Raw genomic sequence first — 19,371 nt, 5'->3', positions numbered from 1 at the left:
TCCTACTTGCAGTACATAGGGTTCTAATTTAACATTCTTGTCAACACTTGTTATTATCTGACTTTTTGATTATAGCCATACTAGTAGATATGAAATGGTATCTCACTGGGTTTTTAATTTGTATTTCCCTGATGAATAATGATATCTAGCATCTTTTCATATGCTTATTGGCTATTTGTATATCTTCTTTGGAGATATGTCTGTTCAGATCCTTTGAACATTTTAAAATTGGGTTATTTGTTCTTTCACATTGAATTGTAAGAATTCTTTATTCTAGATAGAATTCCTTCTTCAGATATATGACTTACAAATTATTTTCTCTCATTCTGTGAGTTATCTTTTCTCTTTCTTGATAATGTCCTTTGAAGCACAAAAGTGTTTAATTTTGATGAGACCCAATTTATCTGTTTTTTTCTCTTATTGTTCATGCTTTTGGTGTCATATGTAGGATCCATTGCCAAATCCAAGGTCATGAAGATTTACCCCAATATTTTCTTCTATGAGTTTTATGATTTTAGCCCTAGTGTTTAGATCTTTGATCCTATTTGAGTTAATTTTTATATTTAGTGTGAGGGAAAGATTGAACTTTATTCTTTTCATGTGGCTATCCTGTTGTCTCAGCACCACTTATTGAAAAAGACTATTCTTTCATCATTGAATGGTATTGGAACTGTCATTAACCCACTGAATATTAAATTCTTTCCTTGTAGCCAGTGCAGTGAACTTCTAAGTCCCAGACCTGTGTTCACTGTTTTAGTACTTAGTGTTGTACTTCCTCTTTCTGGGAAAGATTTTGTCTGTGCTTCATCTGCATACCCTACTTCCTTCTTTTAGTCTTTTAAACTTCACCCCCTACCTATATAGGGGTAGATACACCTTGCAGCAAAAGCAAGAACTTTGTTGGAATTTGTTTATTTTTCTACTAATAGATAATTTGAAGTCTGGATATTCTCTGTCTCTTAGTGATGTGAAAGCGTGGATCATGTGTGCTTTTGTTTATGCTCCTTCTTGATCTTAAGTTTAGGGTTTTTTTTGAGTGGCCAGGTGGGGAAATTCAGATTCTGGTGGCTGCCATTATCCTCTAGAATCTAGAAGCTCCACTGTTGTTGAATAAATTAAATTAGTTTGCATAAACATTTTAAACTTCTCATGATGCTTTTACAGAAGTCTCATTTTAAAATAGTTATGGCAGTCTACTGAGTGGGAGAAAATATTTGCAAATCATGTATCTGATGAGGGGTTAATATCCAAAATATATGAAGTTATACAACTCAGTAGCAAAAATCAAATTAAAAAAATGGGCAGAGGATCTAAATAGACTTTTTTTTTCTAAAGAAGACGTGCAGAAGGCCAACAGGTATGTGAAAAGATGCTCAGCATCACTAATCATCAGGGAAATGCAAATCATAAACCACAATGAAGTATCAGCTCACACCTCTGAGAATGGTTATTCTCAAAAAGACAAGAAATAATAAGTATTTGCAAGGCTGTGGAGAAAAGGGAACCCTTGTGCACTATGGTGAGAATGTAAATTGTTGTAGCCACTTTGGAAAACAGTGGAGGTTTGGAAGTTCGTCAAAAAATTAAAAATACTACCACCATATGATCCAGCAATTCCATTTCTGGGCATTTATCCAAAGAAAACAAAAACACTGATTCGAAAAGATATATGCACCCTCATATGTTCATTGCAGTATTATTTACAGTGGAAACAACCTAAATGTCCATCCATGAAAGAATAGATTGATGTTGTGGGGTGTGTGTGTGTGTGTGTGTGTGTGTGTGTGTGTAAAACACACACAATGGAGTATTATTTATCCATTAAAAAGAGTGAACTTTTTTCGTTTGTAGTATGAATGGATCTTGGAGATACTATGCTAAGTGAAATAAGGCAGACAGAGAAAGACAAATGCTGTATGATCTGACTTACATGTGGAGTCTAAAAAAATAAACAAAAAACCAAGCTCATAGATACAGAGACAGATGAGTGGTTGTCAGAGGTGGGTGGGGTGCAAAATGGGTGAAGGTGATCAAAAGATACAAACTGCCAGTTATAAAGTAAGTTTCATGGGGATGTACAGTATGGCCAGTATAGTTAATAATACTGTATTACATATGTGAAAGTTGCTAAGAGGGTACATCTTACAAATTCTCATTGCAAGAAAAAAAATTCTATAACTATATGGTAATGGATGTTAACTCAACTTATTGTGGTGATCATTTTGCAGTATATACAAATATTGAATCATGTTGTATACATGACATTAATATAATGTGTTTCAATTATACCTAATTTAAAAAAAAGAAATCTGAAAAAAAATAGTTGTTCATAATGTAACCAAATTAAGCAAAGCATGTTTTGGTTTACATAATTGATTTCTGGATTGTTAAAATCAAGTTTGTAATTTAATCTTACAGATTTTAGGTAAGGACAAGAACTATGGTGTTGTGTTTATTTTTATCCTAAACATGTAGCACTGTGTCTAGTATGTGTTAGATAGTCAGTAAACATAATGAGTTAATAAGGGCTTTATCAAAAAATTGATAGTTGGGGAGCCAAATATATACAATCAGCCCTCTATATCTCCAGGTTCTGTCTCCATGGGTTCAACCAACTGTCTACTGAAAATATTTGGGAAAAAAATCCCAGAAAATTTCAGAAAAGCAAAATTTGAATTTGTTGCATGTCTGGCAATTATTTGCATAGCATTTAAATTGAATTAGGTGTTATAAGTAATCTAAAGATGATTTAAAGTATACAGAAGAATATGCATAGGTTATACGCAAATACTGCACCATTTTAGATAAGATACTTGAGCATCCACAGATATTGTTATCTGCCGGGGTCCTGGAACCAATCTCTCATGAACACTGAGGGAAGAGCATATAGACCTTGCTTTCCTTCTTGAAAAATTTGTTTCTCTTGGCCTCTGTAACAGTATATCTGCTTGATTTTCATCTATCTCTGTGGCTGCTCCTTGTCATAAACTTTGAAGGCTCCACTTCCTTTGCAGTTCTCTTAAATGTTCACTTTTGCTTTTCTTTGCTGCATATTCTTCCCTGGGCACTTTAGTTCACTTCCATTGCTTCATTTGCCATCTATACAACTAGAAATCTATGTCTCTATCCTAGATCATTTTCCTGAGCCCCAGATCCATGTGTCCAACTGACCGCTGAATATCTCAATGTGTATGGTCCATAGCCCTTAATTGAATAAATAACTTACCCTTTTCCTTCTTAGCTTTGATCCTTCTCTAGGATTTCTCAGATCTGTTTATGACATCAGCATCCCAACCATTACTCCCCTCCCACCTCCACACCTAGTCAGTCAGGTATACATTACCTACTAAATATAACTCAAATCCTTCTACTTTTCTTCATCCTTGCTGTCATTATTAAAGACCAAGTTGTGATTACCTGGGCCATTGCAGCAGCTTTCAGACTTGCTCTTTTCCAGCCTAGTCTCTGTAGTGTAGTCAGAGTAATTATTCTAAAATGCATCGGATCATGCCACTCCCACCTTAAAATATTGCTTCATTCATTTCAGAAAATGGAATCATCAAGACAGATAAAGTATTTGAAGTAATGCTGGCCACAGACCGCTCCCACTATGCAAAATGTAACCCCTATATGGATTCTCCACAATCAATAGGTAAGAGTTGAGTTTCTGAAAATGTCACAAATTTTACTCATTTACTCTATAATTTTTGTAAATAAAAATAGAGTGGGACACAGGTATGTATCTATTATTACCTCACTAATTTGAATTTTATGTCTTAGTAAGTTTCATAATCCAAACCATTTAAATAAAATGTTGTATATGAAGTGTCTTTTCTATTTTCTTAAACACTATGTGATATATATATAAGAATTTTATAAAATTTTTCTTAAAATATACTTTTAATGAGAACTTAGAGTTTAAGCTGCGTGCTGAGTTTTCTTTTAGGGTTCTTAATGTTGACTAAGGTTTTTTTGCATTAGCATCAGTTTTTAAAATCAACATTAAAGAGAATGTGTAAGTAAGTTATTACTGACTTCCCTGCTTCTCTTGCCCTCAATTTTTTGGTTTGTGCTTGTTTTTAGAAAGTTCTGTATTTAAGTCCTTCTCCTGAAGCAGGTTTTGCTGAACTGCTGAGCCTTGGCAGTGGGCGCCTTTGAGGCTTAGAGGTGCCTCAGGATTCTGTCGGCCAGCAGCCATGCTGTCTTCTTTTGAAGCACTTTAACAGTCAGCAGAGAAGATCCTGGGGAGCTTCTGAACCCCGAAGGCACCTGCTACCACCGCTCAGTGAAAATTGCTTCAGATGCAGAAGCAGGTATATAAGCTTTGAGAGAGCAACACTGGAAGAAAAAACTAAAAGCTAGAAACTAAGAAAAGATTGTATAAATTAACATCAGGTGATAGTATAGAGAGTAAGTTGAAGTAGTTCATTAATCTCAAGCTGCTCTGAGTGCCAGTTGTTCTAATTTTTAAAGGTGCCAAAAATATGAAACAATTTAATTTTGTGAAGATTTTTCAGTGATATGTGGAAGCTTATTTTCTTTTTATAAATCTGAAGACAAAACATCACAAATTTGTCAACTCAACTTAATGAACTTCTTCCTTTTTTAGCTAACTATATAGGAGAAGACATTTTTGGAAATAGTGGGGCTGTTCTGTTAGATGAGTACACGAGCCTTTGGCATGATTGTATTCTCTAATTGTAACTGTGTAATGACAGTACTCTAAAGTACAAAATCAAAGTGTTATTTTCTTGAGATCATAAAAATAATTATTATGAAAAATAACTTATGAAAAGAAAAGAAAAAAAGAAAAATAACTTATGGATGTTAGAAAAGGAATTACACGGAGTACTTCATATGTTTTTGCAGCTGAATGTATCAGTAGTTCTCTTCTTTTGCAGGGTTCCAAGCAACAATCAGTGCTCCACATATGGTAAGTTAACTTTGGTCATTTGGGTACAAATGAATCACATTTTTCCTCTAAGACTGTTTTCTTCGGTAAAAAAGGTTTAAAGAACATTTTAAACTTCTAAGCATATCGGTTTTATCATCTGAATTATAGAAATTGGTAACAAGCATCTTATTCTTAATACAAGGTGTATAGAAGGAATTCTTTTTGGTAGAAGCTGTCATTAAAGCTTTTGGTGGTTGTCATTAGTATCTAATCTGATCATGTAAAAAGTTGGATATAAAAGGTTATTTATTTAGTGATGAGTTAATTAAGGGAGAGAATATTTTAAATAATATAATGAACATATTAAAGAAATCGCAAGTATAATATTGTTTCATATTCATTAGGTACTGGTCGAGTATAGTAGCTATGTCTAGCTGTATAATTTTGAGAACGACCTGTTTTAAGTTTGCACTTTTTATCTGTTGCGAGTTTTCTTGGGTTTTAAATGTCAGTTATTTAAATAAGTGCTCTGTTGGTTTTTGGTGAAAAGAACAGTAGCTTTCCTGATTCTCTGCAAGTATTTGGAGTTGGAGAAATTCTTATTTAAACTTAAAGTCTTCTTTACACTAAGATAAATTCTGCGCATAAATTCATAATGAACTGATCATTATGCTAGAAGAAAAAATAGGAAAATTATTTATAAATGTTGAATAGAAATGACTTTAAAACGTAACCAAAGACCCAGAAGCCATTAAAAAACCTAATATATTTTGTAATATAAAAATCTGGGATTTCTGCAGAGAGAAAATATTACAAGCAAATTCAAAGAAGAAAAACTGAGGGAAATATTTGAAATGCATATGACAGTATAGGGCAAATTTCCATATATATATGTATATGGAGTATATATATGTATGTGTGTATCCTATAAATTAAGAAGTAAAATATCAGTAAACCCAAAAGAAAATGGGTAAAGTACAAGAATGATAATCCATAGAGAAAGAAATACATTGACATTGGCATTTAAACAGATGAAAAGTTGTCATCTTCACTTAGATTAAGTCAACTGCAAATTAGCATTACAGTGAAGTACCATTTTTTCCCTATCATTAGAAATAAAAAATTTGTAACTTTGTATTACAAAAAGGAAACTGAAAGTCAACATATTTTTTTTTGGTCGAGAGTAAATTGATAGTGTTTTTGGAAGGCAGTTTGGCAGTAGCTATAAAGTGTGAAATAAATATACCTTAGGCTCTCAGTTTTATTTCAAGATATTTATCCCATAATATATTTGCACAAGGGCAAAATGACTAAAGACATTCACTGGCACATTATTTATAATAGCAAAAAAACCCAGTAATCATTACTAGTCCACTAATAGTGGATGGTTAATAAATTGTGGTATATCTGTACAGTGAATTACTGTGAAACTGAAATGAAGAAGCTCTGTAAATACGAATTTGGCAAGATTCTTCAAGAAGTATCATAAAAGTGGAATGCAGAAGAATTTTTAGAGTATTCTGTAATATAAAACAATCAAATAAATACACATACATAACTTCCTATAAGCGTGAAAACTAAAAATGATTTCTTCTAAAGTAGGGAATTAGATGATTGGAGGCATAGGAGTGGAGGTGAGATCTGCTTATCATTGTATACCTTCTGTATATTATCAGGTTCTTTTTTTTCTTCTTCTTCTTTTTTTTTTTTTTTTTTTTTTGCTTTAGGATAGGAATGGCTTTTGTATGCATTACCTATTCGAAGAAATTAATAATTAACCAAAAAAAAATGTATTCTTAAGATCCCTGCACACAGTTTGAACTCCTTAAAATGAAAGATTTATGTGTTCATTTAATCCTAATAGCTGTTTTAGAGAATTGGTACCCAATATGTTTGGGAAATTACCCAGACGGGTATGTTTTCAGATAAATACAGTGTCAGTTTTCTTTTTTTTCCTTGAAGTTTGGTGCTGAGTGTTCAGTTCACTGCCAAATGAAACATAGCTGTAACTCCATGGCAAAGGGTGCATTTTTAAACAAAAATAATAGCTTTATTAAGATATAATTTACCCTTTTAAAGTACATAGTTTGTGGTTTTTAATCTATTCAAAGTTATACAAACATTACCACCATCTAATTTCAGAACATTTTCATCACTTCAGAAAGAAACTCTGTACCCATTAGCAGTTAGTTCCATCTCTCATTCTGCCCAGATCCTGGCAACTAGTAATCTACTTTTTGTTTCTGTGTCTATTCTGGGCATTTTACATAAATAGAATAATACAATATATAGCCTTTTGTGACTGGCTTTTTATATTTTGCACAATATTTTCAAGGTTTATCTATGTTGTAGCATGTGTACTTCATTTCTTTTTATTGCCAGGTAATAGTTCATTGTATGGATATACCACCTTTTGTTTATTCATCAGTTGATGGGCATTTGGATTGTTCCCACTTTCTAGCTGCTATGAAAAATGCTATTATGAACATTAATATATATGTTTTCATGTGTGCATATATTTTCAGTTCTCTTAGGTATATACTTAGGAGTAGAATTTGCTGGATCATACAGTAATTCTATGTTTAATATTTTGAGGAACTTCCAAGGTGGCTACACTATTTTACAGTCCCACCAACAATATGTGAAGGTTCTACTTTCTCCACTTCCTCCTCAACACTTGTATGTTTTATTTATTTTGTCCGTCCTTGTAGCTACGAAGTGAGTCTCATTGTGTCTTTGATTTGCATTTCCCTAATAATAATGATGTTGAACATCTTTTCATGTGCTTATTGACCATTTCTATAACTGTGTTTATTGAACCTCAAAGTCACAGATTTAGAATATTTTCCAAAGTCTTAATTATAGAAAAATGTGAAATGGCATCCTGGTAGTAGGGAGCATACTTAGCCTCCAGATATTGAATCCCAAATACCATTTCTCACTGAAGGAGACTAGAGCTTCATGGAAAAGTGACTGAATTTCAGAAAGTGAAGAAGTACTCAAAGGCTAATGGGGATAATGTCAGGAGGACATAGGAGAGCAGGTTTGAAGAGACTCCCAGAAGCCAAATGGGAGACAATTTGAGAATCAAAAAATGATAGATAGTGAACATAATGGATTGTAACACAGTGAATTCAGAAACAAAAATCCAAGAGTCAATAGAGATTGAAAAAAAAAAGAAAACAAGGCAAGAAAAAAATGAAAAACAGGAGAATACCAATTAATAAATGTGGAAGGAATAACAGAATTTTAAAAATCATTTTTTTGTGGAGTTTGGGTTTTTCGAGGATGAGCCACCCATTCTCCTTGCTTGGCCCTGTAATAAACCTTTCTCTGCTCAAAAAAAAAAAAATCAGTTTTTTTTGTAATCATCAACATAATAATTGAATTAGGCAAAGATCATCAATTAATCTAAAACCATTAAGAGGAATGTTGTTGGGGGAAGATATCCATGTAGTCTCGAATGATTATTCTACATGTTACTTATTAATTATAAAGAGAAAAATATACTTTGAAAATGGAGTGATCTAGTAGTTACCATGTTTACCGAGTGGTAAAGCTTGGCAAGTTTAGCAGTAAGACAGCCCAATGTTATGTGCATCCTGATATGGTGCAGTGGGAGGTGCCCTGTGTGGTGTTCTTGCTAAAGGTCCTTGATCTGAATCTGTGAGGAAATTGACACATCTAGAATGTGAATTATTATGCAGGGCAACCAACTGGACAGAACTTTTAAAAGGAGCCAGTACTCTGATGAACAAAGAAAAGTGGCAGGTGGAACAGAGGTACGGGGAGAATATTCTGGACTGGCAAATGCAGTGCATGAACTTTGAATGGATTGAGGGGAAAACAGAGAAGAGTTTTGGGGGACAGCTGAGGAAATTTGAGTGTGGTGTGTATGTTGGATGATACTAAATTTATTATTTTCTTGAGTGTGGTAATGGTGGTGTGGTTGCAAAGGAGGATGTCCTAGTTTGTTTGTTGGTTTTGGCAGGTACATGCTAAAGTATTTAGAAGTGTCGTATTATGATGTCTACAGCATATTTTCAGATGGTTTGGTAATATAGTATGGTACAATATAAACAGTTGGTGACTATATGGGGAGAAAGGGTGTTCATTGTATTTCCAGTTACTTTATTTCTTTATTTCATACAAATATGATACTTATTAATGGAAATTAAACTTTTCAGGGACTCCAGATCATTTTTAAGAATCTGATAAAAGCTACAGATCTTCTTCCTGAAAAAAGTTCACAAACTCTCTGTTATTAGAGACTCCATCCTTTGGGCTAAGCCTCTTGTCTAAAAGCAATAGCTTTGACTAAATAAAATGTCTCCAGCAGTCTCCTCAGTAAAAGTTAATCCAGTGTGTTTCATAGAAACCTCATTAATTGACACTTTCTTGTTCCACTGGTTGATGTTCATAATAATTCAGAGTTAGTATCCTGCTGTATCATTTTGAAACATCAAAGAAAGATAGGTTAGAGTTTTAAAAATTTTGAAACAATCTCAAACTTACACAAAATTTGCAAGTACACTATGAAGAACCTTTCTTTCTTTACTCCATTTGAAAGCAAATTCCTGAAATGATGCCCCATCACCCTCAATTACTTGAGAGTGTAGTGTATTTCCTACAAAGGACATTCTCCTACACAACCACAGTATAGCCATCAAAACCAGGACATGAACATTGATACATTACTACCATCTAATGTTCAAACTCCTTTCAAATTTTTCCTGTTGTCCCTGTGGTGTCCTCGATAGCAGAAGGATCCAGTGCAGAATCACTACTCTTTAAGTCTCCTGCGATCTGAACCAGTTCCTCAGCCTTTCTTTTACTTTTATGGCCTTGATTCTTTTGAAGAAGTCAGGCCATTTATTTTGTTGATGTCCTTCTGTTTGGGTTGTCTAGTGTTCCCTCATGATTCCATTCAGGTTATGCCTCTTTGGTGGGACTATCACAGAAGTGATGCTGGGTTCTCATTACATAGTGTCAGACAGAGTACAGTTTTGATTTGTCCCGTTACTGCTGATACTCACTTGATTAAGGTGGTGTCTGCCAGCCTTCTCCACTGTAGATCTAATAGTTTCTTATTTTCTCTCTTTTTATATTTAACTACCTTTTCTAACAGTGAGAAACCTGGTTCCTTTTTCCTTAATATATTTATTCCATCAATCCCACGGTGTATAGCCAATTTCCCCCCACCCCTCTCCTACTCTACCTTCTCCACCATTTATGTCTGACACCTGGCACTGATCCACCGTGTTGTGCAGAAAGCTTCCTCATCTAGCTTGGATTCTGACTCCTGTTTGGATCTGCTCCCATATGTAAACACAGATGCCCTCCTCACCCTGCTTGGACTCTGACACTTCTACCTGGACGCTGTAGCTACCCCCTCTGCCACCTGGGCGTGGGCAACTAACTACCTTGCTCAGCCCAACTCAGTGGCTTTAGGATTGGCTTGTTTAGAAAGGGAACAGATGGGGCAGGATAGCAGGAGAAAAGGGAAAGGGGAGTAACCAGAATATTTTATTAACCAAGTCATTTTGTTCTCTAACTAAAAGTGTGAAGCCACTGATTGTCTGACAGTTACATGTGAGATTTCCTAAGAGAGAGTTTATCAAAAACACACTAAATGGAAGTAAAAGGTCAATTAATTTAATTTTGCCTGTATAAATGACTTTGAAGTACCTTGAAGAATAGCAGCATCAGGTCATTGTGCTGTAATAGTTGAATTTTCATTAATGTAAATGTTATACCTTTTATTTGTAAGTCCTTTCGAGTTTATGACATACTTCCATACTTCATCACTTCTGTTTACAATGGTACTTCTGTGGAGAAGGCAGAATCAGAGCAACTTTTTTCTCTCCATTTTAATGATATGGAAACTGAGGAATAAAGAGCTAAAAATAATTTCAAATGTCATGGGGCTAATGAATGCAGAACTGGTAGAATCTAGTACTCGGGACATTTAATCCAGGGCTCTTTTTCATAGTACTAGTGGTTTTTACTCATTAGGCAAGAAACTCTTTGCAAAAAAGTCTATATGAAAAATTGATAAATTTAGACATTTCTCTATTACTCTTTTCCCAAACACACCAGTCTACATTTCTGTGGAACCTTAATGACTTTCTGGAACATGGTTTGAAAATCCTTGTGTTATATGAGGCTGCATCTATCAGTGGCCTTCTCTTTTTATGCTATTGTGGGAAAAGATAGCCTTAACTTCTTTCTTTTTTAAAAAAAAACTTTTTAGTATGGAAAAAATTTCCAACACCACACATGCAAGTAGAATTGTATAATGAACCCTTACATAGCCATCACCCAACTTCAGTAATTACAATTTGTTAATTTTGTTTTATTTAATTGTTTCTCTTTTGCTGAAGTATTTGAAAGCAAATCCCAAATGTAATATTATTTCACCCCTAAATACTTTAGTATAAATCTGAGAGACTAAAAACACAACTACAATACCATATCGTACCTAACATAGTTCCTTAATATTGTCTTATACCTAGTCCGTGTTCAAATTTTGCCAGGTTTTTCAAAAAATTCTTTTACAGTTAATTTGCTTAAATCAGGATCCAAGCAAGATCCTTCCATTGCACCTTTTTAGTCTTTTTAGTCTCTTAATTTTAACAGTCCCTCTTTTTAAAAATGCCATTTATTTATTGACAAAACTTGTTCATTTGTCCTATAGAAGTCCCTGTATTCTAAACATGGATAAATGTTACCTAGTGGTATTTAACTTGTTCTTTTTTTTTTTTCTTTTCAAGAACAGTTCCTAATGGTTCTTTTGTTGCATCACATCATACACAAATATCTGATCACCCACTTTTAGTGATTGGAATAAAAGTATTTCAAAACATTTTTGTTAAATTATAATATAAATGCAATAAAGTACACAAATCTTAAGTGTATGGCTTGATGAATGTTTACATGTGTACAAATGTGTAACCACTATGCACATCAAGATACAGAACATTTCCTGCACCCTAGAAGGCTCCCTCAGTCAGAAAGGTTTCTTTTCTTGGTCAACCTCCATCTTCTAGGTAACCAGTATTCTAGCTTTTATCACCTAAATTAGTTTTCCAGAATAAGGAGTTTCTGTTCTATTCTCCATTTTGAATATTACCTGTTCCTGATAATTAAAATTAAAAAAAATTTTTGACATAATTTCACACTCACAGAAATGTTACAAGAATAGTACAAAAAATTCCCATATACTTTTTACCCATATTCCCCAAATGTTACCATTTTACTGCATTTGCTTTATCATTTACTTTCACTATTTCTCTCCATAAATATATATATATAAATATATACACACACACACACATAATTCATAAATATGTATGTATCTTATGAACTCTTTGGGAGTTATTTGCAGGCAGAATGCTCTTTACCTTTAAAAATAGGGCATTCAGTTACATAATCACAGTACAGTCCTCAAAATCAGGAAATTACCATCAATACAACATTGTTAGCCAATTTACAAACCTTATTTAGATATCAGTTGTTCTAGTAGTGTCCTTTATAGGAAAAGAAAATCGCAGGTCAGAAATTTCATTCAATTGTCATGTCTTTTTAGTCTTTTTTAATCTGGAAAAGTCCTTCAGTCTTTTCTCATGGTCTCAAAAGTTTTTATGAGTACAGGCCAGTTATTTTATAGATTGCCTGTCAATTTAGATTTGTCTGATATTTCTTCATGATTAGATATGAGTTGTGCATTTTTGCCTGAAATATCCCATAAGTGATGTATTTTAGCAGATGTCATGTGATAACAGTGTGTCCCATTATTGTTGATATTAACTTTAATCATCTGATTAACATAGTTCTAGTCAGTCAGGTTTCTCTACCAAGAAACTTCTGAACTCCATTGTAAAGTTACTATTTTTCCCTTTTGTAATTAATGTGTCTTGGGCAAACACTTTGAGATGATGTAAATATCCTGTTACTCATCAAATGATAATTCACCAGTTTTAGCATCCATTTATGATTTTTACCTGAATCAGTTATTACTGAAATAATTGCCAACTAGCAACCTAAGTTCATCATTCCATCTATATTTGAAACAGTTGGAAACAGTTTCCCCCTTTTTTCCATTTATGTATGTATAAAAGAATGTATTTACTTATTACCACTGTGGATTCATGGATGTGTATTTTTGTCAACCAAGAGCTGGTAGTGAATGTGCTATTGCTACTGGCTCTGATGATTTTTAATAATGAACATACCAGGCATTTAAGGACAGCTTTTGAGATAACATTTATTAGTTCTAACCTCATATTTTGGAAAAGCACTGAAATGTAAGTTTATAAAGAGGATGGAGTAGATAAGGCTTTATTTCTTGGTTTGATCCAAAGCATAACCAACATGATTTTATTTGATTTACAATTTATGTGTACTGTAAACAAACATGTTCATTTGGACCCCTTAATTCCACTTCTAGGAATTTATCCTACGGATATCCTATCCTAAGATACACTTTACAAGATTATTAAAAAGATTATTTATCTTACAGATACACCTTTTAAAATTATTTCATCTCTTGTTATAGAAGATTGAAGCCCACTTAAATATCTCTCATTAGGCATATTGGTTATTATAATGTATTTATAGAAGAATATACTCCTCAGCCATAAAAAAGAGTGAACACACTGTTTAAGTATTGACAGGGAAGCTCCCTCAAGATTAACAAATTTATAAATGCATATGTATTTGCTAGTATATACATAAAATGAATACATTTGGAAGAAATCGCAGGAAACTGGTAACACTGGTTGCCGGTTGCCCTCAGGAAGTGAGACTGGTTGTGGACTCACAAGGGTAGGCTGGAGACTTTTTATTGTAAATCATTTTGTAGCTTTTGACTTTGAATTTGAATTTAAATTATAAAATTCACACACTAGAGATCTAAAATTACTGAAACACTTTATCTAAATGCAAGAATTTTAATCAAACAAGAATTTCCTTATGTAATTCCTGTGTATAAGTATATAATATGTTTTCATTGTTTTGGTAGATGACAATAGTAGGAAAATTGGTATAAAGCTAGCAACTTTATTTATATGCCATTGTATGTATACTTTATAGAATCTTGAAAAAAAAGAATACTTGCTTTGTTTTCTTTTGGCAGCATGCGTATGCACTAGAACTTCTCTTTGATCAATTGCATGAAGGAGCTAAAGCTCTTGATGTAGGATCTGGAAGTGGAATCCTTACTGCATGTTTTGCACGTATGGTAAGAGCTTTGTTTTCCATTCTGGCCTGACAGAAGCATATTATGTGATTTGGCTATATATTTTTTTCACTAGCAGTTTTAAGGGTTTTTTCTTCCTTTCTTTATAAGTTCTATTAAGATAGCAGTTGGAATATGTATCACTTAGGTTTTTTTTGGTTGAAGTGACAGACCATTGAGTCCAAACTGGCAGAACTAAAAAGAAATTTATTTGGTTTATATAATGAAAAAGTCTAGAGGTATGTCTGGCTTCTTGTATGGCTGGATTCAGAAGAAGATGAGATGATGTTATGGATAATGGGTTTCTCTCCAGTTCTTGGTTTGACTTTGCTTTCTTCCACATGTTGGCTTCTGTTGGCTTCATTATCGTATGTGCTCCTGTGATTGCAGAGTGACAACCAGTAGCTCCCAGACTTCATTCTTCCCAGTTCTCATCTAGCAGAACATAATAAAGCCTGATTTCCAGACACTCCTACAGGTTTATCAGGATTGAAGGAGAGCTTTTTTTACATTAAGAAAAACGCACTTAGGAAAATGCCTTGTTCTTTATACTTCAAATTTTATCACCGGAGTCTTTATCTAGTAAATGACTATCCAGAGTGTAAGTCTGGAGGCCTACTCAAGCACCTTGTAGTAAAGGTTCATCTCTGCTCAGATAATCAAATGAGGTTGATTATGAGAAATCTTCTTCCTGGAGGCCAACTTGGAAGGTTCTGGTCTAGTTAAATTATGGTTTATGGATCCTTTTTGGACTAGAATCCATTTATTTTGCTATGAATACATAATCGACAGACTACCGGAATGTAAGCTCCAGGGAGGTGGGAATTTTGTCTGAATTGTTTTCATTGATGTATCCTAAGCATCCAGAACAGTGCCTGGCACACAGTAAGGACTCAAATATTTCTTTTCTGTTGTTTGACTTGTTTTGTATAAGTTAAACCCTCACTAATGGGATATAATTAAATACTAGGAATGCTATTTAATTAGTGACTTGTTCTCTATACCTAACATATTTATGGTTTCAGAGGCATAATCATTTAAAAAGTCATTAGATTTCTGTGTTATCTTTTCAAAAATGGTATTAATTAATGGTTTTCACACATTTATCATGTGCTAGTCACTGTTCTGAACACTTTTCATGTATTCTCTTATTTACTACTCACATCATTATAAGGTATCCTCATTTTACAACTAAGGAATCTGATTGATAGAATAACTTGTCAAGGATATGCAGTTATAAGTAAGTGGTGAAACTTATATGTGAATCCAGGTAGTCTGACTTCAGAGCCTTTATAGTGTTAAATTTATTTTACAATTAATATTTATACTTGGGACCTTTTTAGTATTTTTATATTTTCCAAATATGGGAGTAGAATCAGGTGTAGAAATCCCTATAAAAATTTTTATGTAACATTTTTATATTTAAAGTCACACTTTTAAATGGGATTTAAATATTAAATACTATTTTCTTAGTATTAGAAGTTTTTGTAATTTATTCTAGCTTCTTAATTACTGAAATATCATTATTCATTTGAGGTTATAGTTGAGAAGTTTGTACTTGACAAATAATTTATAGTAAACTGAGTGTTTAACAGTCTAATTGGAGGCTTAAGCTTTTTATTTGTCTTGATTTCTCATTGCAGAATATGACTTTGATAAAGAAACACTTTGAAAAACAAATTTAGAACAGTGAACTGTTGAATTATTCTCTCACTTCCAGGTTGGATCTAGTGGAAAAGTCATAGGAATTGACCACATTAAAGAGCTAGTAGATGACTCAATAAATAATGTCAGAAAGGACGATCCAATGCTTTTGTCTTCAGGGAGAGTGCAGCTGGTTGGTGAGTATCAGAAAACTTCAAAAATTTCCTCTCTGGAGGGTTTCTATTTTCAGAAAAATCCCATGCAAGCTAAATAATACACAGAGCTAATTGCTGCATTTTTTTAAACATATACTTTTAAGTACTAAGTAAGAAGAACAGTTACTCTAAATGTTACACTGACTCTGTCTTGATCATGGGTGACATGATTGTTAACTATTTCAGAAAATGCCATGCTAAGTTCTTTCTTCATTGCTTTTTAAGGAGTAATATCAAAGTAACAAGTGTTGAATATAAAAAATTTAGGCAGTGCAGAGATGTGTAAGATGGAAAAGAAAGCCCCTCTTCTTCCCTCTTAAGTTTTCTAGACATGTAAATATACATATGAATAAATTGCACACACTTGGTTTTTAAATTGACCATACCCTACATATTGTCCTTTAGTTTGCTTTTTTTCCATTCAGTAGTAAACATGGAAATATTTCCATGTGAGTACATTGTATATTGTGAAAAATAACAGACATCAAAATATGCATAAAACATAAATGTGAAGCTTAGCAAACACCTATTTAATCACCACACTGATCAAAAAATGGAACATTATTAGTACCTTGCAAGTCCTCTGCTGGCTTCTTCCTCATCGTAACTACCTCCCTTTTCCCTAGTAGTGACTCGTATCATTACTTTTATGCATTTCCTACCTAACTGCACTTCCATAAATGATGTTTAATCTTGAACTTTAGCTAAATGGAACCATACAGTATATGTTGAATGATGAATGACTTCTTTCATTCAATATTATGTTTGTAAGATTCATCCTTCTTTGTGCATATGGTTCATCTTCATTGTGGTACAGCATTCCATTGTAGGAACATTACCAGAATGCATTTATTAATCCTACTCTGGATGAATATTTCGGATTGTTTCTGATTTGGAGATATTCACAATGCTGCATATTCACAATATACGTAAGTCCAGATGCATAATAGGTACACTTATCATACAGGCACTCACTTCTTTAGCAGTGTTGTTGCAGGTTCATAGAGTGACCATAGATACTGCAAAAACTGTTTTTTAAACTGATTGAACTAACTTATATTTCTATCAGCAGTGTATTAGGGCTCCTGTTGCTTCACATCTCTACCAGTACTTGGTATTACTAGATTTTTCTTGTTGCCCTCTTAGCGTATGGCAGTAACTCTGTGATTTTAATTTTGTATTTTCCTATTAACTAGTGATTAAATGCCGTTTCATATGTTTGGCCATTTGGATTTCCTCTTTGTGAAATGGCTATTCGGATATTAAGTTATTTATATTTTTCTTTGATTTGTAGGACTTCTATAGACTAGCCCTTTGTCTATTTATACATATTATAAATCTCTTCTCCCACTCTCTGGCATGCCTTATATTGGTACTTTTTTGATAGATAGCAATTCTTAATTTCACTGTAGTCAAACTTACCAATTTCTTCTAGTGCTTTGTATCCTGTTTAAGGCTACTCTGAAGACATGAAGATATGTCCCTATATTCTTTCTCAGGAGCACTATCATTTTAGCTTTTCACATTTAGATCTTTGATCTTTGTGACATTAATTTTTGTGTATATATGAGCTCGGGGTCCAAGTGTCTATTTTTACTTTGGATATCCAGTTGTCCCAGCATCATTTATTTAAACATCTGTTCTTTCCCTGCTTTAAATCTCCTGTAATTCTTCACATTGGGTAGTTCTAGCTGAACAGATTTTTAAAGCATTTTCTTACTCTTTCAGTGGGGGATGGAAGAATGGGATATGCCGAAGAAGCACCTTATGATGCTATTCATGTAGGAGCTGCAGCCCCAGTTGTGCCCCAGGCAGTGAGTTGAAATTGTTTCTGTGTTTATATGCTTTATCCAGCTAAAGCTCTAGAAGATTTATAGAGAAATGACTTCTAGGTGATGGTCAAAATATCACCTATGTTACATTATGCTTTTTTTTTTCCTTCCTTATTTTAGGAGGTGAATAATGATGCTCAACTTTTTTTAATTGAAACATGTGCATTTTAATTGTATATGGTAGGCAGGTTTTTTTATATGCAAACAATTATATAAATGACAAGAAGATTACTAAACTCTAGCTCATGGCTATCTTATTTGGAGCAGAATTTGATCCAGCTAAAAAATAGTACACCAGTAGAATTGGGAAAATGCCTCTGGAGTTCATGACCTGATAATCACTTGGTGTATTATTCAGTATCAGAATTTGCAAGACTATATTAGGTACATGGGTAACACCAGGAAGTATTTATCATACATCTTAGGAACTTTATGCTATAGAAGAGATGTGTCATACATGTATCAGGGAAATTAATGATATGATAGCATATCATTAACATGTGATAGATACTGAAGGAAAAAGACAATATGTACTGCAGGAGTTAAGAGAGGGAGAGAATTTTGCATAGAATAGTCGAGACTTCATACAAGAATGGAATTTGAACTGAATCTTAAAGAATAGTAGGATTTGAAATATGAAAACGAATATACGTATGTATATGCATAACTGGGACATTGTGCTGTACACCAGAAATTGACACATTGTAATTGACTGTACTTCAATTGAAAAAAAAAAAAGAATAATAGGGTTTGTAAAGTTGCAGCGAGAGGGCAGATATTCCAGTAATATGTGTTACATAGTCAAGGAAATATTTAAGTATCAAATTAATTTTTCACTTTAGTAAGACTCTGATAAACTATGTCAGCCCAGATAATCTTTTGGCTTAGGTTTCTGTTACATATGATTTTTACATGGTTCTTGACTAGATGACAAGGGGCTAAAAGTGACCCTGTGTCTTCTGCCAAGCCTCATTTGCTCCCCAACCGGAAGTGTTCTTTTTTGTATGTGTAGACAGTTATGAGAAGCTGAAAGCTGAGAAATTTGTTCTGGTCATTGACTTGTTGTTTATTTGCTGAATGACTTTAGGAAAATCATCTATTTTCTCTGGCCCCGTTACCTGTTTAAAAAAATAAAAAGCAAACCAGTGGTTCTAACGCATTTTAATTGAAATACTAACATGATATAGAAAGGTGTACAAGTCATAAGTGAATGACTCAATGAATTTTCACATAGGAACACATGACCAGTAGGTTTTTAAACTTAAAAAAATATATATTGCCAGCCTAGTAGGAACAAAAAACTGAAATAGAACTGTGTTTAAATGAAAGGTCTTGGGTGCAGGTCTCATCTCCCCCCCACTAAGACCCTAAGATGATCTTGAAGGGCATTTCTGGCTTTAGCCCAATATGAATTTGAACACTTGTAGTAGCACTTGCAAGTATTATAGGAGTCTTTACATCTGATGAAATTTAAAGATAGACATGCTGAAGGGGCTTTCCAGTTTTAAGATAAAAAAGGTGTTTATGCCTCCTTTGGATATCCCCCCC

General features: G+C 33.5%; 1 protein-coding gene across 7 annotated transcripts in view; it reads left to right on the top strand.

Moving 5' to 3' along the window:
- Positions 1–19,371, top strand: part of PCMT1 (protein-L-isoaspartate (D-aspartate) O-methyltransferase) — a 42,876-nt gene that overhangs the window by 11,809 nt on the left and 11,696 nt on the right. For all 7 annotated transcript variants that reach the window (XR_004138366.2, XR_010381215.1, XR_004138367.2 and 4 more), the window contains exons 2-6: positions 3,548–3,652; positions 4,902–4,933; positions 14,031–14,135; positions 15,853–15,973; positions 17,720–17,805. Coding sequence is in view for 3 of the 7 variants with exons in the window: in XM_031456530.1 (XP_031312390.1) it covers positions 3,548–3,652; positions 4,902–4,933; positions 14,031–14,135; positions 15,853–15,973; positions 17,720–17,805 (449 nt within the window). In the remaining 4 variants the exon portion in view is untranslated. The remainder of the gene's footprint in view (positions 1–3,547; positions 3,653–4,901; positions 4,934–14,030; positions 14,136–15,852; positions 15,974–17,719; positions 17,806–19,371) is intronic.

This window comes from Camelus dromedarius, chromosome 6 (assembly GCF_036321535.1).
Source record: "Camelus dromedarius isolate mCamDro1 chromosome 6, mCamDro1.pat, whole genome shotgun sequence".
In the NCBI taxonomy this organism is placed as follows: domain Eukaryota; kingdom Metazoa; phylum Chordata; class Mammalia; order Artiodactyla; family Camelidae; genus Camelus; species Camelus dromedarius.
Note: the sequence above shows the minus strand (reverse complement) of the source record. Positions and strands in the feature narration are given on the sequence as shown.